Here is a 27,819-nt window from a genome sequence, read left to right as displayed (position 1 = left end):
AACGATTATTCTGTTAAATCTATGGTACTTGACTTCGCAAACACTAATTGATTAGACACCAAAATGATTTGTTTAAAGAGTTTTCCTTCCCAAGTGCAGCTGCTCTCCAGCGGGTCGGCGTGATCCTGCAAGGCTGCGGAGGAGCTCACCAAATGGGCCACGCTCCTGGCTGCAGAGGCTGCAACCAGCCCAGGGCTCTGGGGGCTAGTCCACACCCGTCCACCTCAGATTCTGGGCTGACCTGCCACCCTCGACTTCCATCCTTGCTGTCCACCAGGTCCGAAGCTTGGTGCACCTGGAGATCATCGTAAGCCAAATTTGCCCTCTCTCCAACCCTTTTGCTCAGAGTTGTCCTCACTTTGATCTGCTCCAGTGAAAGGACCCCTTTTCCCTTTCCCCTGTCCTCCCCAGTCTCCAGCCCTGTCGTTCTCTACATCAGGGGCTCACCGGCTAACCTGGAATAGAGCCCCAGAAAGGAAGCACTGGAAGAGCATTTACCACCGCCCCAAATCTGGTAAATTCATTGCCCTACTGCACCCGCAGCCCAGATAGGGCTCCTTTGTAATATACTTCAACAATACAAAGACTAGGAAAGAAAATCCACTGAAGGGTTGGCCAGAGAAGGTCACCTGCCCCACAATCTAGCTGGCTGCATCCATAGCGGGGTCTTGAAAACAGTGTGTTCCACCTGGGAGCCTTGGACCCCATCCCAAGCCCCAGGGCATCAGGAAGCCCCTCTCCCTTTAGGGCTCTTAGCCAGAGATCTTGAAAAGCCCTAGCCAAAAGCTCTTAGCCAGAGATCTTGAAAAGGCAGCCATTGGAATGAATTTAAGTCCAGGAAAAGCCGCCTCTAGCTTATCTGGTTGCCCAATTGCCCAAGAATGAACAGGGAGAGGCTCACAGACCCATCTGAGGTCCTAGAATGTTGGACCACCTGGGCATCTCCTATAACCCGGAGTCTGCTGAGCTGGCAGGAGCTGTCAAAGAGCTCTTCACCAGAGCATCTTCTCTTTAGGATTTGGAAAGTGGAGGTAGGAAATGCCACAAAGGAAAGTGTGAACCCACACTATATATAGTGTGCAAAACATAATTTACATTAAAAAGGAAAAAACTAACAACAGATGAATAAGAAGTATATGAAGGTCAAAGATTGATGAAGAGGGCTCAAATAATTGATTAGCATTTCCTTGGCCCTCATAAAGTGGAGAGAAGCCACTGACTAAATTTTTTTAATAGTTGTCAATAGGGAATCACAGGCCACCCTCTTCTGAATTTTTCCTATTCTAAGCCAATAGCAATTTTCTGGATAAAAAAAAATTCTGCAGAGGTGGGAGGAAGACAGGAAGCACCCAGGCTAGAAGCACCCAGGACCAAATTCTTCACCCACAGTTATCAGGTGCCTAACTCTACCCGGTACCAAAGAAATGGTTCCTCACCAAGAGTTTAATTCTAGACTTGCTACAGGCATCAGAAAGGCTGGTGAGTTACATTCTGAGGCCCTGGTCAAGGAACCAGCCTTGCCATGAAGCCCTGGGTGAGGGAATCCACCCCAACACTCAGGTTTGCTCTTTGTGCTGTCTACAAACAGGAAGCAAACATTTAATGACTCAGAGGGGCTGGAAACAGTTCTTTGGAAGGGTACTGAAAACTGGGACTGAGTCATATGCCACATCTCTGTTACTCACAAAGAACACCAAAGCAGCAACTCTGAGACCGATAGAAGGTTCTCAAAGAACCTTGTGTAGCCAGCATTTGGAGGAAAGACCTTATTCTCATTCTCTTTTCTAAGCCTTCTGGGGTCACCGGGCAAGCTCTAGCCCACGTAGCATAGGAAGGACTGGACCTGCCTGACCACCACCAAGCAGCACTCCAACATCTACAAAATAAGTAGTCTGAAATCCTTGTTTCCACACTGAAAATATTGCCAGCAACAAGCATCCAGTCCATAGTCTTGTTTCCTTTTTTCTTAAATATATACGTGTATGAAACAGAGTGGTGAATAACATTTTTTTTTAAGTACTCAAAATCTAACCAGCTAACAATGAGCCCTCCCCTCAAGCTTCTTGGCTATTATATAGAACTGTACACATCCTGTAACCACATACATTAAACCCATCAAGTAATTTCAAGAGACCCATTCTTGGGCTCTTCAGTCCTCCATAGTGCACCTGATGGGTGCCAGGCTGGGCAGTGGGAGGTGGAAGGGCAGAGAGGGACAAAATGACAAAAAGCTATCCCAGTTCTCTGGTTCCCCCCTATACACACACACACACACACACACACACACACATGCACACGCACACACATAGATATGCATTCACCCTAACTAGGCCTAAGAGCACCCATCCTGCCCAACATACATTCTTAGTAACAGGAAAGTTTTCCAAGACATTGAATAAGAATAAAATGTTCCTGAGAAATCACTGCAATTCAGTCAACTCCAGGAAAACAAAGGTTAAATAGAAGGCATAAATGACCAAGAAAAATTAAGATTTCCTCCCCAAGCAAGTCCTGTACACACTTTAGTCCACCATATAAATACTTCTCCAGATTTTTACTTTGGCTCCTCCTTTAGGACCAGCACTGAACCAGGCCCCCTTTCATAAGGTGGGGAGAGGGAGAGTTAAGCTCACCTGATCCCAGCTCTCTTCAGGTAGACTCTAGAGGTTCAACCAGGAGCCTCACAGGAGGAAAGGTTTCTAGGATCAAGTCCCTAATTAGTTACACAAAGAGAAAACCATGAACAATTTGTGCATTTGGTGGTATTTACTTCTTTCTTTTAACAAACTGCCTTTTGGGAACAGAGTTGTCATAAGGGCAAATCAATCACTTCAGGAGGATTAGAATGAAGAGGGGGGTGCAAAGGGGAGGCAAATGGTTTAGCTCAAAGTCTGCCTTCTATGTTAACCCATTGTTTGGTCTCATATGAGAGCTACATGCTCTGTGTTGTAAGAAAGGAGATCAGAAACATTAAGGAACCAAGAATTCAGCTTGCCACCGACATATTGTGATCCACTAGGCAGAAAATATGTTTTATGCTTGTATGTATGTATGTATAAATAGATGTAGATATGAATAATTTTAAAATTAATTTTTGTTTTCTGAGTTCCTTTTTGTCAGTCTATGTTTCCCAAAGACCTTTTACCCTCCAGAGGTAAATTTTAAATCCTAAATATTCATTGTTCAAGTTGATTCTAAGTCCCGGGAGATGGACCCCCATTTCTAGGACCTCCATAGGCATTGTTTGGACAAAATAGGAGTGACTGTGGTGATGAAACCAAACAGGTTAACCCATCTCTGAACAGGACAGCTTTCAAAGAAGTCAGCTAGAGTGAACCCACTGGTCTTAACCTACCTTGATCTTCATGTTTCCTGGGCTGTGGTAGGGACCTGGGCAAAGAGGTTGGCCTGCTTATGCCTTAGCTGGTGGGAAGTCTCCCCACCTCCTCCCCCTCCCCAAGTATAGGCCAGCCCAAGCTTTTGCCTAAGGGACTCAGCCACCACCACTACTACCACCGCACCAACCTGAGCTTTCCTAGGGTCTGGGAACGATCCCAGGAGAGACACCCGTGGTGGGCTCTGATCAGAACACACAGTTGGAGTTTGGCTCTGCTCAGGTCACAAACACTTTATTTCATATCCCAGCCCACATAGACACCCAGGCTCCGAGGAGTTCTTCCCCCATTGTGACCACCACTCGCCCGGGGCTGAGGCTCGGCACTGACCGGGTCGTAACTGCCAAGGGCCTGACAATGGGCACATCTGTCCTTTCTCTGAGGGATGAAAGCACCTAAGCGGACACGCTCTGCCTTTTTTTACGGACTTTTTTTTCTTTCTTTTGTAAATGAAAGAAAGCCGGCATGTGGCAGCCGGAATACGTCCCAAACCGGGGGCTTCCCCACGCGTCCCCAACCAGGCCCAAGGACCAGGTTCGATTCCGGATTGGAGCGTGATTGTGGAAAGCGAACAATTACTCCCGAAGCTGAATTGATTTTCAAATCTGGAGGCTTCTCGCAGGGACGCCGGGAAGAGGGCGTCCCTACGGGCCAAGCAGAGACCGGCGCGCCTGGTCCACCCTGCGGGCGTCAGTCCTTCCGCAAGCAGCGGCCTCTGGGTGCTTTACCAAGAGGGCCATGAAGAAGCCGCAGGAACAGCACGAACCTCTGCGGCCCCATCAGAACCCACGAGTTAACATAGGAACCCACCCAGGGCACTTAAAACACACACACACACACACACACACACACACACGCCGAATCATTCACGAAGTGGCGCACCGCTTAATTATCAGCTGAACGGGAGAAGGACCCAGGCGGCGGAGGACAGAGAGGTATGGCCCGGCCGGGACTCTTGGCACTAAGCGCGCCTCTTCGCAGAGCATGGAAGAGGAAGGGTGGGCAAAGCGTTAGGGAGCATAGAGGTTGTCGGCTGAACAGCCACTGGGTTGACCAAGGCCTTTAAAATATTTGCTCCCCTCCCCGGCAAAAGGTCAAACACCTGAAGCTGGGGAGAGCGTGGACTCCCAGAGGCCCTCCCGGGAAACAGGCCAGGGTGGAAGAAGTGATGACACCAGCTGAGGCTCCCTGGGTAACCTTCACCCGGAGGCAGCAACTGGAGAGAGGGGCGATGGCTCTTTAGGTATCGTGCGCCACTGGGGATGCGAGCCCAGCAAGCGCGGCCGGGGACTGGGAGGAGAGCCCACCCAACCCAGGGAGCCAAGGGGGGCGCCAGTTTCCCAGCGCGGGGTAGCAACCCCAGGTCGCGCTCTACGTTAGACACTCGCACGCGCCCGCCGCTTCCCCGCCACCCGGCGCTGCTGGTAAGGCGTGGAGGCCCCCCACCTTCATTTGTACGGGGACGTCACCGACCGAGAGCGCGGGGACCGAGGGGGCGGGGCCGATTGGCGCGCCTGCGCGCTGCGCCCGGCTGGCGGGAGGGTGGGCCGCGGCGGCGGCGGCGGCGGCGGCGGCGGCGGAACAGCGGCCACAGAGTCTGCAACAGTAACCGAGCCATGGCTGGAGCTGGCCAGCGGCACGGACAGGCAGCAGCCGCGGAAGGCGCGCGGGCTGCGTCAGGGGAGCCGGGGGCCTCACAATTCTAAGAAGGAGAGGGGCGAGAGGGGGCCAGGGGCGGGAGGGCTGGGGGCACCGCGCTCGCCCAACGGCGCGGATCCTTTTTGGAAATTAATATTAAAAAAAAAAAAAAAAACGAGGACGCAGAGGGGAAGGTGGGGGCAAGAGGGAAGGCGAGACACTCTGAGAGGGAGACAGAGCCCCACAGTGAGAGGAAGGAAGGAAGGCAACAGTCGCTAGCAGCCGATGTGAAAACCGGACTGCGTGCGCCCTTCGCCGCCTCTGCCCGGCCTCATCGATGTTGTGTCCGCCGCCCGCTCGCCCAGATCACGATGAACGCGCAGCTGACCATGGAGGCAATCGGGGAGCTGCACGGGGTGAGCCATGAGCCGGTGCCGGCCCCTGCCGACTTGCTGGGCGGCAGCCCCCACGCGCGAAGCTCGGTGGCTCACCGCGGCAGCCACCTGCCCCCGGCGCACCCGCGCTCCATGGGCATGGCGTCCTTGCTGGACGGCGGCAGCGGGAGCGGCGATTACCACCACCACCACCGAGCCCCCGAGCACAGCCTGGCCGGCCCGCTGCACCCCACCATGACCATGGCCTGCGAGACGCCGCCAGGTATGAGCATGCCCACCACCTACACCACCCTGACCCCGCTGCAGCCGCTGCCGCCCATCTCCACCGTCTCGGACAAGTTCCCCCACCATCACCATCACCACCACCACCACCACCACCCGCACCACCACCAGCGCCTGGCGGGCAACGTGAGCGGCAGCTTCACGCTCATGCGGGACGAGCGCGGGCTGGCCTCCATGAACAACCTCTATACCCCCTACCACAAGGACGTGGCCGGCATGGGCCAGAGCCTCTCGCCCCTTTCCGGCTCCGGTCTGGGCGGCATCCACAACTCCCAGCAAGGGCTCCCACACTATGCCCACCCGGGTGCCGCCATGCCCACCGACAAGATGCTCACCCCTAACGGCTTCGAAGCCCACCACCCGGCCATGCTCGGTCGTCACGGGGAGCAGCACCTCACGCCCACTTCAGCAGGCATGGTTCCCATCAACGGCCTTCCTCCGCACCACCCCCACGCCCACCTGAACGCCCAGGGCCACGGGCAACTCCTGGGCACGGCCCGGGAGCCCAACCCTTCGGTAACCGGTGCGCAGGTCAGCAATGGAAGTAATTCAGGGCAGATGGAAGAGATCAATACCAAAGAGGTGGCGCAGCGTATCACCACCGAGCTCAAGCGCTACAGCATCCCACAGGCCATCTTCGCGCAGAGGGTGCTCTGCCGTTCCCAAGGGACCCTCTCGGACCTGCTACGCAACCCCAAACCCTGGAGCAAACTCAAGTCCGGCCGGGAGACCTTCAGGAGAATGTGGAAGTGGCTGCAGGAGCCGGAGTTCCAGCGTATGTCTGCGCTCCGCTTAGCAGGTGAGCGGCCAAGTTGTTGGGCGCAAGAGCAGATAAGGTGTTGGGGAAGCTAAAGGGACCCAAGGAGGAAGGGAAGGACAGCCTTCTGTGCACGCTTCATCCCGTCCTTCTTTCACCGAGAGGGGGGGGTTCCTAGGCCTGGAAGAGCCAGAGCGTGGCTCCCGGGAGCAGACAGCCTCTTCCAGGACTCAGTGCATTGGGCTGTGGAAGGTACCGGGAGCTGAGCGGCGCGGCCTGGGTGATTGCGGGGGCGCATTTGTGCTGGGAAACAGAGCAGGAAGCTCGCACAACCATAGGAGGAGAGAAATCCCCACACCTGGATGGATACGATTTGTGCGTCGCTTCTGGGTTTCGCACTCGGGTTTGGGGAGAGACAGGCGAAACGTGCGTGAAACTGCGCGCAGATGCTGCCAACCAGTATCCCTGGCACATACCTGGGCGCTGCGCTGGAGCGTGCAGGAGCTGCCTGCCAATGTTTATCTGAACTCGCTGCGTTGACTCCCCCCTCCGGCGCTCACTCTAGTGGCACGGAGAAGGGCAGGGGTCTGGGGAGTGGGGAGCGCACTCTGGGAGTTCCAGCAAAAGGTTATGGAACCGCGGCGGTGGGTGTGTGGCGCAGATGCTTCTTAAGATTTAGCACGCACTTTGCGCGGGTGACCGAATGTTGAGTCGGAGGCAGACCGTGCCAAGGTCCAGGTGAGGGCGGCCAAGGAACAAGGGGGCTTCTAGCTGAGCCCAGAGACCGCTTTCGTTGCCGATTCGCTTAGTACGTCTCATTTTGTTTTATTCTTCCGCATGAATTTTCGGGGTGGGAGTGTGAGAGGAAAAAACCAAGTCTTCGAGCAGAGGTCTCCTGGCCCCAAACCCCGAGGCACTAGTGTTTCTGAGTTGGGCGGGAAGGTCTCGGTGGCGCTGCATACACACAGCGCTCAGCTTCCCCAGCCTCTCTAGGCCAAGGATATGGGGAAGGCTCTGGCCGGCCGACTGGCGGAGGGGACAAGAGACGTCAGCTTGAATCACACGGGGGGCTTCAAACAGATTCAGCCACCACCTAGGGCAGAGGACAAGCGGAGAGGTAGAGCCAAGGGGAGCTGAGGGGGGACTCGGTTTGATGAGACTGGGGCTGAGTTGATTGACTCTTGGGTACATGCTGCCGCTCCCCACCCCATCCTAGCCCGGCGCCATCGCCTGAGTCCTGGAGAAGAAAAAGGTAAAAGCCGGAATGAGGGTTTGTTAATTAACTGATCGTTCTCCATTAATTCGTCCCTGGAGTACGAGAGACAGTCAATCCGCTCAGAGCCGGGGGCACTGAGCCGTTTCACAGTCTAAAATCAAAGCAAGAGGCCAGGGCCCCCTCCCCCGCATCGTGCGGGCCAATGAGAAGCTCGAGGGGAGCAGGTGCCGGCGTCCCCGCGAGCCTGCGTCTAGAGCCGGAGAGGACTCAAAGCACTCCTGGCGTGTGAGCTCTTGTGGCCTAGCTGCCCGAGCGCCTCGCCGCCGGAGCCTCTGCCCCCGCCAGGTTTTCCAGCCCAACCCCGGGCTCGTAGGCTCCAAGCAGTCCCCAGGAGGACTCTTGCAGCCTTCGCCCAGAAGTCTGGAGAGGCTGGGGTAAGGGGACGGGAGGGGCAAGAAAGAGTTGACCGGGTACCCTCTGGGGCTCCCGCAATTCCATTCTGTGGTTGTGTGTGCAGCCACCAGATCGCCCCCCTATCCCATGGGTTGACCGAGACCCCAGGACACTTGAAGTTCTAGAAGGAACGGCCGAAAAGGCTATTCCTCTCCCTGACTGCTTCGCCTCTACGGGCGCCCAAGGTGGTGCCTTTTCACACGCGCGCACGCCAGGACAGCCTCGAGTCGGGCTTCAGGACCTTCGACCCAGGCGGTGTCCACACAAGCCCCGGTTAGTGGGGTTAGGGGAATGCAAGGAGGGGGTGCAGGTGGAAAGCCGTCCCCTCAGGAAAACTCGCTCCACACCCCCTACCTCGGGAAGGCACTTCTTCAGGACTTCAACGACTCTCTTTCCCCAGGGCCTCCTATCTCCCCCTCGAAAGACTGACTGAGAAGTTAGGTTCAGAGACGACCCCGGAGCCCGCCCTGGCGCCCTGTCCCGCAGGAGCAGCGTCCTCTGACCTCCTTGCGTGGGCAGGCCGGGGGAGGTGCGGGCGGCGTCCCCACCAGGGCTCTCGGGGACCCGAGTTATCCAAGGGGCCGCTGCCTGGCAGCCAGTAGAGAGTCGTGCTCAGCCGCTGCGCCGAAGCGCGTGGCCTTTTCCTCGGTGAGGTGGGGGTGGGGAAGGAAAATCGGAGACTGTGGCGGAACGGGCGTTTGGCGCCAAACCCCCAGCGAACTCTGCATCCTAAGACCCGGATGGAGAGTCGTCTCTTCCATTTTCCTTTCTTTAACTTCATTAAAGGGGTGGGGCTGGCTGGGATGAGCGTGCTTGCGGAGCCAGCCGGGATCAATCCCATTATGCAGGAAGAACCACGACTTGTTTTGAAGACACCGACTAACAGCGAGCCGTCCTGTTAACATTTTCTTTTACGGGAAAAAAAAGGGGGGGGTCAGATTCCTGGGCCGTTCAAATGATCTCTAGTAGGTCCTAACTGCAGGTGACTTCAAACAGATTGCAGGGCATGTTGGCCCCAGCGGTGGGACATCGCCGCCCCCTTCCCGCTGCCAGCTCCATCCGATGCACAGAGGAAGGTGCCACTTGCAGCTCTGCTCGCCTTTGCATTCAAAGACCCCCTCACACTCGTTTCTACCCCATTCCAGGCAAGGCCCATCGAGGTCGGTTCCTTGGCTGGGTGGCGGAAGAGTAGCTTCTTCGTGCCCCTCCTGGTACCCCAGGTTCCGGGCAGGTGGCAGCCTGTTTGGAGAGACGCTTTCTCTTCACGAAATTACATCGGCTGGTGGAAGACAGGAGACAGGAGGAAATTTTCACCAAATTAACTACCTTTAAAAAAAAATCAATATATGTTCCCTCAATGTAGTACTTGCTGCTGCCCCATTTAAGTGCAGTGCAACTAGGCTCACGTTGCGTCTCCTCCCAGGTGGGGAGAGTGGGCTGGGCTGTGCGGGTGGGTGGGCGCCCGCCTCTGACGTGGTCGCCTATTAAGAGGGGAAGAGATTAGTTTCCAATTAAAGATTCCAGAAGACTCTGGCCACATTAGGGGAGCTGCCAGTGCAGTAAGTGGCTGCAAGTGCACACCCACCAGCGGGCATGGCCGGGAGTCTGGTGCCCGACTCCCGCCCTGAGGCACCTGGAGGTGAAGAAACCTCCAAACTGCAGCGCCCGGGAGCCACACGGGTCTGCAGCACCCAGGACTGCTCCTATTTCCAGGCTGGCACTTGCCTCAGGGCCACCTAGAGAAGGGCAGGGGTGGGGGTGAGGGGGTGGCAGTCTGGCCAGAAGGTAGCCATGAGAAAAGTCTCTCCTCGGCCAACCTGGGCCATGTTTGCCGTAAGTGGCCTTGTGGTCTGGTTGATTGATAACTGGCCCCCGCACAAGTCCATTTGCTTTTTGTTAATATTTATCCCAGCGGGTGACACTTCAACTGTCCCCTCATTTCCCTGGATCAAGGGAGCCAAGCAGAAGGAGTGCATTACTGGGCCCTGGGAACCCCACTTCCCGAATCCTCGAGGACTCTGGGCCGGGAGAAAAGCCAGGACTGGGCGTGCGGAATGCAGGAGCAGAAGGGTTCCTGGGCCCAAGAGTAGGAGGAGAAGGTGCCAAATGGACTAGTTCCCCCCACGCCCGGGCGGGCGTCTCAGCGCCGCGGGTCTCGGGCAGTGCAGCTGCTCCCAGCCGGCTGTGGCGCGAACAAAGGGCCCTTGGGGCGCCGCGGACCGAGTCAGCCTCACAGCCTGGGGGCGAGGGGGGCTGGCTGCCAGGGAGGAGGGCCTCTTCTGAAGCTTTCTTATAGACTCCCTCCAGCGTGGCCTGGGGGGCAGCCAGTTGTCAGGCAGAGGCAGAGTCCCCTCACCAACTCAGGCCCAGTGATCGCCTTGCTCCCGGGGAGTTGGTTTGGGACCCCCTGACACACCAGCCGAACAGGTCTGGCTCTTGGAGTCCGATCACCAGATGGCTTTGCCTGCACCTTTCTCCCAGCCCATCTCTGAGTCCTGGAGGCCTTGTGATAATAGTTCTCCCTTGGGGTCCCCACTGGGGAGCACAAACTCCAGGGAGAAGAGGAGGCAACACATGGAGTTAAGTGTGCATGTGGTGAAGATCACAGCAGATAGTTTGACTAGAGTGGAGGAGACTTGCTGGTCGTTGTGTGGTGACCTGGTGTCGGGGCATTGAGCACGGCCGCCAGAGACAATAAACTCTGCGGCCTGTTCCTAGGGCGGTTGGCTCTCCCACCAGCGGGCGCAGCCCCAAGTCAGAGGGCAATCAGGGTCAGTAGAAACCCAATCCTACCATAGCTGTTTTGTACCCGACACTTGGGACGATCTGTGCCAACAACAGCAAGGTTGTGTTGTAGCAGCAGAGCAACTCAAATCCCGGGCTGCATCTTTATCTTCAAGCTTCCAGTGCTCAGCGCCAGGTGGGGAGCTAAACTCCTGCCCTCGATGCCCTCCATCTGGACTCAGCTTCCCCCAGTAGCTTAGGGGATCGGGACTGTGCTCCAGTAACTGCGCGCGCCCCCTGCGGGCCACAGGGCCAGGCACCCAGCAAACCTCGGCGTCTCAATCAAACGCGAAAAGAAGAGGCTTTGTTTTAGAACACTGATGTCCTAGTGATTTTCAACCGATAACTGTTTTGATTGGTATAGTGTAGTGGAGGGAGGAAAGGATACTTAATGGATCTGTCTTGGTCCTACCCACTTCCTGGGTATTACCCCACTGGTGAGACAAAATCGCCGTTCCCCCAAATGATACCCCAACTCTAACCTCTCCAAACAAGATAGCATGTTTGGAATTTATATCCAAATTATACTTTTGCTGCCATGTTGAGAATATCAGGGTCACAGTAGAGAAGGTGACCCTGGCAATCTGAAATCAGAGATTGGGGCTCGGGGTGTAATGAAGGGAGGGTGGATTAGCGTTCCCTTTGTTTTGTTGTTTCCCCTTCCAGCTAACTGATGGGAGTTAGAAGGCCGCCCTGAGGCTCTGAGCTTGAAGCTCTTTGTTTGCTGTCTGGTGGGATGTGCTTGGAGGCCTGGCAGCCTGAAGCCCCAGTATGGCGTCAGGACCCTGGACAGGGCCCAGTCAGTCCTGTTGTCTGGGTTTCTCTTGCCCTTGGAAAGTGGCTAAGATGGCTTTGAAGAGTTGTGGTGAGGAAACAAAAATTAACAGCTAATATTTCAAAGCTTATGCGAAATCATGAGGCCCTGCCAGTAGTATCCATGGGCGCAATCAAGTAATAATGGAAAAGATCAAACCTATCCTCGTCGATCAGGTGGTTGATCTTTTCTTCCCTCCCCCAGCAGCTTTCTGCATGCATCTGAGTGCACTGCACACCTGCTTATACAATCGGAATTTGAGTCCCTATGGGTGTGACAGGGGTTGGATCATTAAGCTAAAACGTTCAATTCAGTCCCTTTGATCCGTGCTGGGGAAAATCTATAGTCATCTCTAATCTATGAGGTCTTTAAGGAGGTTGTTACATGAGCTGTTTTGATGTCATCATTTCCACATTCATGGCAAATTCAGCTAATCAAACAGATGCTGCTACCCAAAGTTCTCAGAAGAAAGAGTTCTTGCAGAGTATATCGGTAAAATTTATTCTTGATTTCCTTATAAGAAAGAAAATCCTCAAGTCTAGTGAAAGTGGGTAATTAAAAAGGAGGTTCTCGGGTGTCTTGCCTCAAAATACATAGTTAGAATCATTGCCCTTCAGGTAACAGTGCTCAGTGCTCTTTGTAAACTTCACCAGTTTAATATTTTAAGTCAACCAAGGAGCTTAGATGGACAGGATGAGAAATTTCTAATTTCATTCAGTCTCCATAAAAACAGAAGTTTCCACACTCTTGACAAATTTGAATGGTCCTCAATCTAGGGTACCAACAGAAGGAGAGTCTTATTGAAGTCATAACAGTTAAAGTATAGATTTCCTATAACTTGAGATAAAGGATTCAACAAGTATTAATTAAATACTATTTTCATTGTGTTTGTGTTTAAATAATATGGGTAAGCACCTTTAAGAGAAGTCATTTCCTGAAAAGTGTCAGCCTTATAGAGTTTAGCAAAAAGGAAAAACCTGATTTCTAATGTAAATTAATTTAATGCATAATCATACATTCTTGTCTTCTATCAATAGATTTGCATAGATTTTTACTTTAACACAAGTATGCTAATATGAATGAAGCTTAATTTTATTTTGAAATTGTAGAATTGGCTTAGATGACCAGGCCAATCACAGGACAATCTGATTATTTTGATACAAACATGTAAATCTATTTTATCACAGGGTCTTGCTACAGAAACATCCACAGTGTGTTCCTCCCCAAAGATGTAATGTGATCATAAAGCTGAAACAAATTAACTTCCAGAAATTTTCCTCTCCTTTAGATGAGATAGTTTGATAAGATAACAGCTGAACAGAACAAGACCCTGAAGTTCAACCCACAGATTTGCCTTAGCAAGTGATAAGGAAGTCAGCTGATAAGGAAGGAGCTTGTGTCCATTGTGTACCTATTATTGGTCAGGAACTCTGCTGGGCACATATGTGTTGTGCTAAGTTGCTCAGTCGTGTCTGACTCTTTGTGACCCCATGGACTGTAGCCCACCAGGCTCTTCTGTCCATGGGGATTCTCCAGGCAAGAATACTGGAGTGGGTTGCCATGGGGATCTCCAGGGGATCTTCCCAGGCCAGGGATCAAACCCAGTTCTCCCGCATTATAGGCAGATTCTTTACTGTCTGAGCCACCATTTAATTCTCCCTGTACCAGTGGCTCCAAAACCTTGCTATACTTTGAACTTATTTAGGGATCTCTTAAAAAATTATTCCTGGCTAAAATCTCAAATATTCTGGGTGTTAGTAGTATAGGGCATGACCTGGGCACTGTGACTTTTAAGAGCTCTGATGTGATTTTAATGTGCAGCAAAGTTTAGGAGCCACTAGTTTATGGGGTAGTTACCATTATTTTCTGGCTTCTCTATTCAATGAGGTTGAATTACTTAACTGTGGTAACAGAGCTGGAAATCACTGAGACCCTGTGCTCAACTTTCTCAGCTCAAAGCCCAGAACCCCCTTCCCCTCCACCCTGTGCCTCAATTACGGGCTCAAGTTTACCAGGTCAGTGGACCAAGAATGTGGAAATGTGTGATCCCCTGTCATAAACACCAACCTGGAAAGTCTCTGCATAATAAAGGTCTTGAAATTAGAGAATGTGTGTCTTCCCTCTGGGATGCTCAAAGAGAGATACTTGTGGAAACTTCTTTCTTTTTTTTATTAAGACTTATAAGAGAGATCTTTTATTGCTCCTTTGAAGAAAGAGGGAATGTGAGGCAGTAACAGAGCTAGCCATGGAACTCAAGTCTCCTTATCCATTTGTTCACTTAAACAATTATTGATGGGCAAGACCCATCTCATTAGATGTGTTCTGTGGGTAGGACTAGTCCACTGGGACCCAGCCTGGAGGAGAGCCCAAAGGCCCAAACCTCCCATACTTTCTGGCATTGTTGTTCTGATCTGCACTTACACAACAATTATATTTCTTGGCTTCCCATCAGTTCCTGTCTTGCTATTCCAAAGCTTGCCTGTTACTCATGTTTTAGGACTCTGCACTAAAAAATAATAAATTGACTTAAACTCTGTATATATGCTGGCAATCATCCAGAGGGTAACTTACAGTTTCTCTCAACCACTGCAAGCTTCCAATTATCCGCGTGTTTCTCATCTCCCTTTGCACTCGCCATAGGGTCCTCAGAATCGACAGTTTCTGAAATCGCTGCTTTCGTTTTTGCATCTGGTGGTGACCTCATAGTCCCAAAGAGAGGTTGTTAAAGGAACATAATAAACTCTTCTTTTCACTTTCTTTCCTGTTGTCTTCTAAAAGCAGATCAACGGGGGAAATTAAATAAATAAATGAGCGAAACGCGCCACCTAGTGACTCCTGTGCTCACTGCAGGTGAAGTGCGTGAGAGGAGTGGCTAGCGCGATTCAAGTATTGATGGAGTCACAAAAATCGTTCATTAAGGCAATTTAATCTTTGCTATTAAATGTCCTTTCAATTCATTTGGGGTAATTAAGATGCAGTTAAAGTGATTAAATTCTAATTACTTATGCTAGACAGAGACATATTTGTCACACTAATGCGGTTAACTAAGGACTCAGAAAGAAAGTTAACATTTACTTCAAATGATACAACTGGAAAAATCAGTTCCTCTTTTCATCATTAATCCAGTGAGCTGGGTGATTATGTAATGGCACTACAAGCTCATTAAAGAGGGGAAGTGCTGATTAAAATGACTGCTGGGAGGAAAACCTGATCCTGGAGTACCATAGTACCCTTTGGTCAGCATTCTTAGCAAAATTATTTGAAGGCCTCTCCCTTCAAGCCCCCGCTGCCCCCCCTCCAAAGTAATAAGCAGCTCCTGAGTTTTATCCTGACATTAAAAGGGGTATGCTTCTTGGAAAGCTTTTATTGCCAGCCTGCAGACACTGTTAAACCAAAAGATATTTTCAAATGGTAAATGGATTCTTGGGGCAGAGAAGATCAAGGCAAGGGAGGTGGGGAGGGGGATCTCTGAAGTAAACAACTTCAGAATGAAAATTTCCACTTCAGGTTTTTGAAGCCACTACACCCTTCCTACTTAGCAGTCCTTCTCCCCTCCCCAGTTGCTTTTGACTGCCTGTTATGTGAGGACAGATTCCTTTACACACACCGTGCTTGTTATGCACACTCAAGAGCATAACACCTGCATAACAGCTTCAGCTGCAAATTGATCTCTTTTCAGAGTTTTTCTACATTCGCAAGTAAAGGCATCTAAGATTATACACCATCAGCTTACTGGGACTATATTGTATGGATATGTGTAATATCCATAAATAGGTCCTAGCCTCCTATAACAGCTTAATTCTGAGTACTCAGAAGAGGAGGATAAATTGAAATTTCACTGCATTTGCAGTTTGTCTGGGGCTTCCCTGGTGGCTCAGATGATAAACAATCTGCCTACAATGCAAGAGACCTGGGTTCTATCCTTGGGTCAGGAAGATTGCCTGGAGAAGGGAATGGCTACCCACTCCGGTATTCTTGCCTGGAGACTTCCATCAGCAGAGGACCCTGGTGGGCTGCAGTCCATGAGGTAGTGAAGAGTCAGACATGACTGAGCAGCTAGCACTTTTTCACTCTTTTTTGCTTCCTCACAAAATGGCTTCTTAAGCCCAAACCTATATTTTGCCTGGGGGGATGATCCAAGGATGAAGATGACCAGTCAAAAAATTGGAGATTAATTTCCCTGGGAGATTGGTGTCTTTAAAAACTGTTAAATTTGCCTATTGAAAACCATTATTATGGAGAGTGCATCTTTCCCCTATTCATCCCATTGAAATTCAGTATTATTTCTGTTTAGTTCACAAGGAAAGGACCTGAAGATATCAAATTCATCAGTCACTTACGTCAAAGAACTACCTTTTGAAAGTAAATTGGCAGTTATTTAAGTATTTACAGAGTCATTTTTAATTTAATAGATTTTTACACCATCTTAAATTACTAAACCAAATAAACACATTTAAAAACAAACAAACAAACAAACAAAAAATTGGCCTAGACTAAGAATTGAGAGCCCCAGAGACAGGTTCTTATACTAATTAGCTCTGAGAGCTTGTCAAGTCATTTAACCTTTCTGGGCCTCTGTCTCCTTAAATGTAGAATGAAGTATTTGGCCTTAGGGTCCTTCCAGATCCATGTTCTATGACTGATTGACTTCTATGATGACTGTGTCTCTTATCTCAATTTAGTGCTGTGTCCCAAAGTCAGGATTCAACAACGTGTAAGTCCCTGGGGCCCATCTCTTGGGCAGAGTCTCAGATCAGGCTCTTCTATTAGATGGCCAAGAGGAAACACCTGTCCAGTCAGGGGCACTGTATTCTGGCGCAAAAATGCTGCCGCTTAAGGGTACAGTTCCTGGGTCCTAACAATACAAGTGTTTGGTGAGGGTACAGATCACCAGGAGTTCATGCCCTGCTGGTGGGGGTGTAAACTGGCACCGTTGCTTCAAAAGATAATTAGGATTATAAACCGGAACCCATACCTGGACCAGGTCTACTCCTTGGCGTGTACCCTAGATAAGCTGGCAGATGCTCTTGAAGACGAGTACAAGGATGGTTTGTAACAGCGCTAAGAGCAAACAACCAGAAACATCCCAAAAGTCCACTGATGAGGAACGCAGGAATAAATTGTGATATATTCATATTAATGCAGGAGTATATTGTGAAGAAAATGAATGAGCCACAGCTGTACACCACAGCATAGTTAAGTCTTAGGAACAATGTTAATTTAAAAAAAAAAAAAGAACAAGCTACAAAAGGTCACACCAGAACAATACTGTTTTTACAAGGCTCAAAAGCAAGCAATGCTAAACAATTTACTGTTTAGAGATATATAAGTATGTGGTAAAAACAAACTAATAATAAATTCAAGTTCCTAAGAGCGGTTACCTCCAATAGGAGAAGGTCAAAGATGGAAGGAGGGAACACCTTGGTAGCTTCCCAAACAGTAGTTATTCTGGTTCTTTTGTTGTGTCTGCCTTCACCTGTGTTCATTTTGTTCCTGGGCTTCCTATCTTAAATATATATTATTTGTAAGAGGTAAATATTATGTAATTTTAACTTTTAGGAGGAAAAAGATTGTTTCTGTCTGGTTCCCCAATCCAAATAACTTGGACCAAACAAACCCCAGGACATTTGAGTTGTTATTTACACAGTTCTTAGTCCTGTACTAAATGTCAGCCCTCTTAGGAATTAGATTTGGCCAGTTATGGACAGGGCATAAGATGTGGAAGAGGAAACTTCACTAGATCTGGAGAGAGTGGTTCTTTCTTTATTCATTTGAGCACCAGCATAACAACGCTGTGCTGAATACTGGGGATGGTGTGTACAGAGACATTTTTGGAACTCATAGTTGAGTGGGGAAGAGAGACAAATGGCTGTTTCTTAGTTACATTTTTGTGCCAAAACAAAAGGTTTGGAATGTGATGAAAGGATAGTTTTGAAGATCTAGGAAAAAAAATGGACTTGGTCAGAAATAGAGAAAGAGGTTTTCAGGCAGAGGGAACAACAGCATCTGTGCACAGCCTGGCTGGAACCCCTTTGCAGAAGATTTAGTGGATGTGAGTTATTATATAGCTGGAAGCTTGTTTCTTCCCCAGCACAACTGAAAGACACAGTACCTTTCTATCAATAACAAAAGTGTCCTCCAAGTCTGTAGTTTTTTGTAGTGGGGAGGGGTGGATGGAGGGTTTCGTATTCCTCAAATCAGGTTGGTGGCTGGCAGAGAAGTGGGAAGAAAATATATGCCGATTAAAAAGTCTTTCAGGTGATTCTAATGTAACTCCAAATTGAGAATTAGAACATTGATATTGAGTATTACTATATATAAAATAAACAAGGATCTAATGTATATGGCACAGGGAATTATATTCAATATCTTCTAATAACCTATAGTGGAAAAAAATCTGAAAAAATATATATATGTATGTGTATATATATGTATGTTTATATATATATATATTTAACTGATTCACTTTGGTGCACATCAGAAACTAACACAACATTGTAAATCAACTATAGTTTAAAAAAAGAGTATTGATATTGAGACTTTAAGAGTAAATGACTTTATTTTTGCCCCTTTATTATTTATTTTACCCTTTTTTCTGGAATGACCTATATAGTTCTATAGTTATATATATTTTAATGACACATAATATTATTATCTAACATGTATTATATTAATATCATTTTATGATATTTTATCTCTTTTGAGATCAAAAGTTCACTCAAAAATTCAATATTCCTATTGGAATGTTGTATCCATACTTTCCTCTGTCTGAAAAACTCTTACTGTTCACTGGGTCCTTACTACTCCGTGTGGTTCTTAGCACAACAGCAGAACTTGTAAGAAATGCAGACTCTCAGGTTCCCCCCTGGACCTACTGAATCTGAACCTGCATCTTGACAAGATCCCCAGAAGATTCATGTGCACATTCAAGTCACCGAGGGTCACATTACATCATTCAGAAGGTCCATCTTCCTTCATTAGCCCTCATGCTATTGGAGCGCCTCCTATGTGCAAGTTCAGTTCAGTTCCATTCAATTGCTCAGTCGTGTCCAACTCTTTGCAACCCCATGGACTGCAGCAGTCTTCCCTGTCCATCACCAACTCCCCAGAGGTTGCTCAAGCTCTTGTCCGTTGAGTCGGTGATGCTGTCCAGCCATCTCATCCTCTGTCATCCCCTTCTCCCCCTGCCTTCAATCTTTCCCAGCATCAGGGTCTTTTCCTATGTGCAAGATGCTGGGCTAAGTGCTGCGGCCCAAAAGTCATATCCTATAGGAGCTCACAGAAGGATGAGTAAGGGTAAAGAATTCCTTACAGTGTCCCTGATGATCTCTGGGATAGGTGGGAGTACAGTTATGTGGGAGCAGGGAGGACACTGGAAAGAAGGCTGGAAAGGGAGTACATAGTTGTATGTCTGACAGTCCAAGGGACTGGAGTCTGTGACAGCAGGAGCTGAAGGAAGTTGTGGCCTCTATTGGAGTGAAGTTGTCAGGCTTGTGCTTTTGAAGCCAGCCTAGTGTGAACCAATAGGAGAAGCAGCAGCAGCAGGGGACTAACTAGGAGGGGTGGCAATAGATGACGAGGGTCACATTGTATGCTGCTGTCAGCAGGGGTAGAGAAAAATATATGTTTCTTTTCAGGTTTTTTTCCATTATAGGTTACTATAAGACATTGGATATAGATCCCCATGTTATACAGCATGTCTTTACTGTTTATCTATTTTATATATAGTATTGTGTATCTATTAACCCCAAACTCCTAATTTATCCCCCCCATACTGTTATTCCCTTTGGTAACCATAAATTTGTTTGCCATGTCTGTGGGTCAATTTCTGTTTTGTAAACAAGTTCATTTGTATCTTTTTTTTTTTAAGATTCTACATATAAGTAATATTATATATTTGTCTTTCTCTGACTTACTTCACTTAATATGATATCTCTAGGTCCATCCAAATGGCATTATTTCCTTCTTCTTTATGGCTGGGTAATGTTCCATTATATATATGTACTACATGTTTTCAGACACTTAGGCAGCTTCCATGTCTTAGCTGTTGTAAATAGTATTGCAATGAACATAGGGGTGCATGTATCTTTTCAAAACAGAGTTTCCTCTGCATATATGCCTAGGAGTGGGACTGCAGGATTACATGGTAACTGTATTTTTAGTTTTTTAAGGAACCCCCATACTGTTCTCCATAGTGGCTGCACCCACTTACATTCCCACTGACAGTATAGAAGGATTCCTTTTCCTGCACACCCTCTCCAGCAATATTATTTATAGACTTCTTAATGATTATCTAATGCTTTTAAAACATAACTTCTTTGTACAAGTATTACTACTAATCAAGAAAAAAAGGTGACAAGAATTACCCAAAAGCATAGGAAATCCTCATTTTTGTGAATATCCTTCCAGTCTTTTCTCAATGGGATGATCCATACGTACTGTTACAATTTTTTAAATTAAAATCCCTTCTTACCAAATTTATGATAGAATGTTTGAAAATACACGGAAGAATAATGGAGACAAGAAACCCCGCCCCCCCCCCCCCCCCCCGGTAATTCCACCATCCCTGCCCTCTCCCAAATACCTCATGCATAGCACTTACTCATTTAGCAGATTTGTATAGCTAGGATGTTTACAGTTTGCAAGACAGCAAAGAGTCAAAGCCCTCCCCCTACTCCTGGAGCAGTTTGGATCAGAAAACATTCTGCACATTGTGTTTTACAGCTATGCTATAATTTAACCAACCCCCTATTTGTGGATACTTAGGTGGTTCCATAAATTGATTGGGCAAACATAAATTTTATGACTAATATTTTAGAAGTATCATAATTTATACAACCTCTCCAACAACCTTTCCTGTCATTGGACATTTCAGTGATTTCAGGTTTTTTATTTTATTTTGTTTTTGCTATTAGGAATCAATGACATAACAGTCAGCAACATTATATGTAAAACTTTTGTGAATATTTTCCTTTTTCAAAAATATTTTTTCTCTAATAACTTTGAAAAATATGAAACACTATAAACAATACAACAGAATCAAATCATCCATAATTCTGTAACCCAGAAATGATACCCGTCTATGTCTCTATGTCTTGGTTTGTTTCCTTCTAGGTTTTAAAAGTACATAAATAAAATACATTTTTAATTTTAATTTTTCACAAAATTAAGCTCATCAAGAGTTAACAATCAAACTTACCTCAATGTAAATATTAACCAAAAGCATGATTTAAGATTTTATTTGAAAATTTCAAATTTTTCAAACGATACAAAAATCGAATAGTACAAAGAGCATGTACCCTTTACCCACCAGTTAACTAATTGTTAACATTTTATCCCATTTGCTTTATCATTTATGCACCTATGCTCTCTCTCTGTCTGCCAATTTCTCAATCTCTGTTTCTCTCACTGACTCATATGCACAGAAATGTTTTCATGAGCCATTTCAGAGTATATTACATTCATCATGGCCCCTCACTCCTATGTACTTAGGAATGTGTTTCCAAGAATACAGATCTTTCCTCTGTAGCCACAGTTCACTTTTTTGTCCATTGATAAGATTATGCAAATATCCAGTTCAGTTCAGTTCAGTCGCTCAGTTGTGTCCGACTCTTTGCAACCCCATGAATCGCAGCACGCCAGGCCTCCCTGTCCATCACCAATTCCCAGAGTTTACTCAAACTCATGTCCATCGAGTCAGTGATGCCATCCAGCCATCTCATCCTCTGTCGTCCCCTTCTCCTCCTGCCCCCAATCCCTCCCAGCATCAGGGTCTTTTCTAATGAGTCAACTCTCTGCATGAGGTGGCCAAAGTATTGGAGTTTCAGCTTCAGCATCAGTCCTTCCAATGAACACCCAGGCCTGATCTCCTTTAGGATGGACTAGTTGGATCTCCTTGCAGTCCAAGGGACTCTCAAGAGTCTTCTCCAACACCACAGTTCAAAAGCATCAATTCTTCAGCCTAAGCTTTCTTCACAGTCCAACTCTCACATCCATACATGACCACTGGAAAAACCATAGCCTTGACTAGACGGACCAAATATCCTACTACTCATCAAAATTCCCCCCAGATTTAGCATCTATTGATTCTTGCCTGACCTACTCTTCTTCACTACGGCTTCAAAATGATTTTCCATCTCTGGTTTCCTGCCTTGTTTGACAGTCAGCTCTCGGCTTTCTTCTGTGAGCAAGAGCCCCTTCTCTCTCATTTACTTACCCATTTGTTATTGGCGTGGATTCACACATTCCTTCTTTCCCAGTGGTTTCCAATTCAGTTCTGTACATACCTATTTTGGTACTCTCAAGCTTTCTCAGATTTGACAGTGAGAACCCCTTTAATCTGGCTCATGTGTTCTTGTGACATGCTTCTGTCTTTTCCTTCTCCTTCTCACCCTCCTTCTCCCTTTTTTTTTCCTTTAAACTTTATGGCATTCTTTATAAGATGTTCCAAGCTCTAGAGTCTACCTCTTCTTTGATGAGCCATGGCTTATTGTGGTAAGGAATGGTGTTAGAGACCAAGAAGGCCTGGGTACTAAGTGTGCTCATGGCTACCGGGGTGACTTTGTTTTCCAGCCCTCACAGAAAAATCCAGGGGGGAAAATGTATGTATATTTATGCACACACACGTACATATGCACTCATACATATATAATATACGTGTGCACCTAAACCCAAATGGCACAGTGGTAAAGAATCCACCTGCCAGTGCAGGAGATGCAAGAGATGTGGGTTTGATCCCCAGGTCAGGAAGATCCCTTAGATGAGGAAATGGCAACCCAGTCCAGTATTCTTGCCTGGGAAATCCCATGGTCAGGGGAGCCTGACAGGCTACAGTCCTTGGGTCGCGTAAGTCGGACACAACTGAGTGACTGGGCATGAAAGCACACACATAAACATGCTTACATACATATTTTTAAAAATCGTGAATTTGCACGAGTACCTCCACATCTAACTGCAATATGTCCCTATAGGATTTTTTCTTGCCTACCCACATTCCATAATTGTATGTCCCTTCCTCTACAGCGAGAACCCTATTACCCAACAACTTATCCACCCCTCCAACCCACATGCACAGTTACTCATTTGCTCAATCCTGTAATACATCCAAAATCATTTCAAAATTCCTTCACCCATACCCATAAAATAAATAAACCCACTAAAAACGTTTTCTGTAGTATTTATTTGCAGTTCTTCACCCATACCTATGCCCCAACATCACTTGGGAACTTGTTAGAAATCCTACTGGGAAAGAGCTCAGTAATCTGAGTTCTTACAAGCTCTCCAAGTGATTCTAAAGCATGCTAAAGTCTGAGAAGCCCTGCCTAAAATATGTGGAACAGGTTTATAATATGTGTATATACCTTTGTACCAACATGTTATTGTGTACAATAATACTTTAAAATACCCTAAATGTAACAAACATAAAACAGTTCCAGTGAAGACTCATCAGGGTCCTTTTGTCAGCGTGGGTGTGGAAGTGTGATATAAAAGAAGATAAGCCCCCAGTTCTTTGTTTCTGCTCCTTTGCCAGCCTGGTGGAGGAAGAGGAAGGTGTGGGTGTGAAGTACCCTCATTTTCCAGAGGGGGTGCTCTTCAGCTCCACAGTTGCCGCCCCACTGCCCTTCAGCATTAGGAAGTTCTATCACTTAATGACAGAATCTCCTCCAACTTTATTCCAGACTACCTGGGAAACCTGGGAAGATGTATGTTTGTGAATCCCATTCTCTCAGAGAATCTAATTCAGTAGGGTTAGGATAGGGTTCTGGAATGTGCATTTTGAACAAGCCTCCCCTTCATGCTCCCAGATGACACTGATATATTTGACCCACACCTTACAGTTTCTGCTCTGGACTCTAGACCCTGGTCACTCAGAGGACCATCCTGGACCAGTGACTGAGTAGCCAGAAACTGAGAAATTGTTAAATGTGCAGAATTTCAGACTCTGCCCTGACCAGCCAGATCAGAATTTTCATCTTAATAAGATGTCCAAATGACTCAAGTTTATGAACTCAAGTTTGAGAAGCACTGATTTAGAATAGTGGCTCTCAACCTTGGCTACATGTTAGAATCATCTGGGGGCTTTAAAAGGATTATGTCTTGGATGGCTCCCCATTTTCTATGGAGCCACATCCAACTTATTTATCCAACAAGGATGCTGAGTATGCCAAAGTAATAATCTGCAGTCTACTCTGACAGAACTCATTGTTTCCTAGTGAGAGAGATGGGTAGGTAATAAGTAATTTTCTGGGGCGCTCTGTGGGCACAGGAGACCACAGTTCTCCCTAGATTAGACAGGGGATGGGGAAACCTTGATACAAAGTGAGATGCTTGAGCTAGGCCTTGAGTTAGGAAAAAGAAAGAGGACATTCTGGGTGAGGAAACAGCTTGAGCAAAGGAATAGAAGTGTGAACATTCATAGTAGATTTAGGACTGACTTCTGAGTAATGTGACTTAGTATGGATGGTGGGTGGGCAGCTGTGGGAAGTGAGGTGGGAACAGTGGTTGGGATCAGAACATCAAGGTCCTTGAATCTCATGATGAAGCAGCCACCAAGGACTTTCTCTCAGGCTTTCTGGAGACCCTTGTGAGGTCAACTGTATGATACATGTGTCATTGGAAGAATAGCATTTTCAACTGACTCTGCAGATGACTTTCTGGAAATGAAAACAAGGAAAACAACTAATTTAAAATTAACTGTGAGAAATGTCTGATGACCAAGTGAAAAGTCAAAATTGTAGGTTATTTTTGAAGGAGTTCCATTTTACAGCTTTCAATTGCTGTGAATATTGTGAAGTGTTATATATGGCTATTAATTAAAGAAATGGGATCAATAAGCTAAGACTTACAATTCACAATGGGCCTGCATGAGATAATAATGCATAATAAGCATGTAATTCATCAGGTCTGCTGTTTGTTGTGACTGTTTTGCAGAATCAACATCATAACTAGGGCATCGATATCACATATTTCCAATTATCGGGACCCAAACTATTGAGGGGCTCTACCAGTTACTGTCAGCAGCTGTACATTTCAGTCGATTCTGTTCCATCCCTCCCAGGCTCAGCTAGCCTCTGCCCTCCTTTGGTCATAAAGTCCAACCCCTTGGGCCACAGTTCTGGAGCCTTCTTTAGAGAAGAGAAATTGATGGAAGTGTTTTGGAGGACTCCAGGCAGCACATGGGTGGGAAGGCAGGTCTGTGTCCTGAACAGCTCAGGTATAGACGCAAACAGGGTGGAGAGGTGAGAGGGTTGGGCGACTTTGCCAGCCTGAGTCTGCTGCAGCAGACCTCTCTTGACTCTAGCTGCTCTCCATCTTTCCTTTGCTTTGGGTCAGCTGAGGTTTCTTCTGCTTCCTCTCAGAGCCGATATTCACACAGAGACAGCCTCTAGTGTTCTTCTGTGCCCCTACTGAGACTAGACACCCTCTGGCCCCTCTCCCAGGCCAGCGTGGGTCTTGAATTCCTGTTGCTGCCTGGGCTTCCTCCGTCTCAAGTTGCGTGCAACCCACCTTCTTGGGTGGGCCAATGCAGTCCTTTCTGCCTGCTTCCTGGCTAGCCACCTGCTTCTGCTCCACTCACCATGGCTCTGGGTTCCCTAGGCTCACCAGCTGCTCCTTCCCTATTTAACCATCCTGGGGAAAGATTTCATGTGTCCACTGTGTTGCATCTGCTTCCAGGGCACAGTGGAGTTGGAGGTCCCCAGGTTAACCAGCTGTGTGCCCATAGGCAAGTTACCTCACCTCTTTAACACTGTTTCTTCACTTACAGAAAAAGACATACTCTCCATTTCTACCTCCCCTGAGTTCTGTGGGATCACATGGGAAGGTTTAATGGAGGTGTTTTAAGCGCTGTAAAGCATGGTACAGGGGTAAGGTACAGCGATCATCCTTGACTAGGAACATCTGCTCTTTCCAAGTTCGTATGGGGTGTTTCATACACACGCCCAGAAGAGTTTCCACAGGTGCTTGAGCTACCCACAGTCACAGACACCAGCAAAGCTCACCTGTGTCCAATAGGTTGTACTGGCCCCACCTCCGTCTCCTGGGCATCATCATTACCACATAGTCCATGCAGGTGTTCCCTTCCTGTGTAAAGGCTGCCCTTGGCCGTATCAGTTAGAACTCACTGGAGTTGCTTTTCAAATTGTACTTTATACTGTGGGGAGGGTAAATTTGCTGCTTAAGAGCCGTCCCATCCCCAGAACAGCGAGGGGCCTGGCTTATAAAAAGTATGCACAGGACAGTAACATAACACAAAGCAAAGCAGCGAACACGATGACCCAGCACTCCTGCGGTCTGAGCTCTAATCCTGAAGCTGTGTGGCCCACCCACTGACTCTCTGATCTCCACAAGGTGGGTGCCGGCCTGTTAAATGGGCTCAGGAACCTCCCATATTCACTTCCCTAGTTCCCCCATTCTTGTCTTTTTGAAAAATGTTTATTGGAGTATAGTTAATTTACCCTGTGTGTTACCCATTCTTGTCTTACTGAAGTCTGTGCTATTTGCATGCTTCCTCCTCAAACATGTATTGTCTTGTAGAGTTTACTTTGAAAAGCAGCTTCAGCTGTCAAGAGACAGTGTTTGGGGGCTCAGTAGACATGACCAGCAACGCCACCATCCCTGTTAGTCCAGGAGAGGTTTCCTCTCCATGGCATGTGGGCAGTGAGAGCAGAGAGCTCACCCTGTATGCGTGCCCAGCTACTTCTTTCTTAAATAGTTTTACTAAGAAATAAGGACTTCCCAGGTGGCGCTAGTGGTAAAGAACCCACCTGCCAATGCAGGAGACATAAAAGACATGGGTTCGATTCCTGGGTCAGGAGGATCCCCTGGAGGAGCGTATGGAAACCCACTCCAGTATTCTTGCCTGCAGAAGCCCCATGGAAAGAGGAGCCTGGAGGACTACAGTCCACAGGGTTGCAGAGTCAGGCATGACTGAAGTGACTTAGCATGTACGCACTAAAAAATAATTTACATATGATACAATTTACCCATTTAAAGGGTGTAAGTCAGTGGTTTTTAGTATACTCACAGAGCTGTGCAATCTTAACCACAATTTTAGAACCTTTTTATCTCCTCCCAAAAAAGAAAGCCTGTATCCATTAGCAGTCCTTTGCATTCCACGCCCCTCACTACCTACTCAGCCACAGGCAACCACCCACTACTTTCAGTCCCTATGTATTTGCCTATTCTGGTCCCGCTGCTTTTTTATCCCTTTTCCTACCCATGGAGTCCCAAGCTCCCCGAGCAGGATGTGTAAGGAAACCCCTGCTGACTCGGTCAGGAATCTGGGTGGAATTTCAGTCTGTGCTTTTTGCCCTCCCTATGCACCCTGCTGGGCCTGGAGACCCTGGAGCAGGAGAGGAGCAGCTGCCTGGACCCTCCTCCAACTCCAGGCCAGGCCTTCCCTGAGTGATGTGTGACATCGCAGGCTCACCTGCTCAAGAGCACTTGGCTCTGCAGGTTGCAGTTTTCAGCTCTGTCGGCAGCCTTCAGGGGGAAGACATTGTGTCTCTAACAGGCCCCTGATAAAGTGCCACACTGTCTTGAGATGACAGGGCAGTTTCATGGTGCCCTGGAATCCCAGTCCTTCCCCTTTCTGCTCCCTGGCCCACCTCCCCTCAATCACGCTAGGACAGCAGACTCTTTAGCAGTTGTATGGAGGCGGAAAGTACATGGCTATAGTATAAGGACTCTCAGGGTAAAAGCCAGGTGTGATTGGGGAAGCTGTAGACATACAGTCTCCTTCCTCAGTCCCATATAATCAGATCACCAAATAAGTCTGATTTGAATCAGCCAAGCCTGGTTCTGTCTTGGCACCCCTCAAGTCCTTTCATCCTGCCTCTCTAGAGGTCTCTATCCAAACACTGAGGCCAAAACTGTTCTCTCCTCAAGTTGAGTCCCAAATTTCTTATTAAATGTCATACCTCACCGACCTATTGCTAAAATTAAATAACGTGTCTAAAGTGAGAGACACACAGCTTATCCTTCATCTGACTCCATCCTCATCTTATTCTAGTGGATACTGTGGCTTCTTGATCACTTGTCCGTTTGTACATCTACCACCCCCACCAAACGCACACAGTTCTCCA

The 27,819-nt window shown here is 47.8% G+C and overlaps 1 protein-coding gene across 1 annotated transcript in view; it reads left to right on the top strand.

Annotated features, from left to right (window-relative positions):
* The first annotated feature begins 4,975 nt into the window (after positions 1–4,975).
* ONECUT1 (one cut homeobox 1) overlaps positions 4,976–27,819 on the top strand; it is a 39,463-nt gene continuing 16,619 nt past the window's right edge. Inside the window, exon 1 of the mRNA XM_043921050.1 lies at positions 4,976–6,509. Coding sequence (XP_043776985.1) covers positions 5,405–6,509 — 1,105 coding nt within the window. The 5' untranslated portion in view covers positions 4,976–5,404. The remainder of the gene's footprint in view (positions 6,510–27,819) is intronic.

This window comes from Cervus elaphus, chromosome 12, assembly GCF_910594005.1.
Source record: "Cervus elaphus chromosome 12, mCerEla1.1, whole genome shotgun sequence".
Lineage (NCBI taxonomy): Eukaryota > Metazoa > Chordata > Mammalia > Artiodactyla > Cervidae > Cervus > Cervus elaphus.
This window is presented reverse-complemented; position numbering and strand designations above follow the sequence as displayed.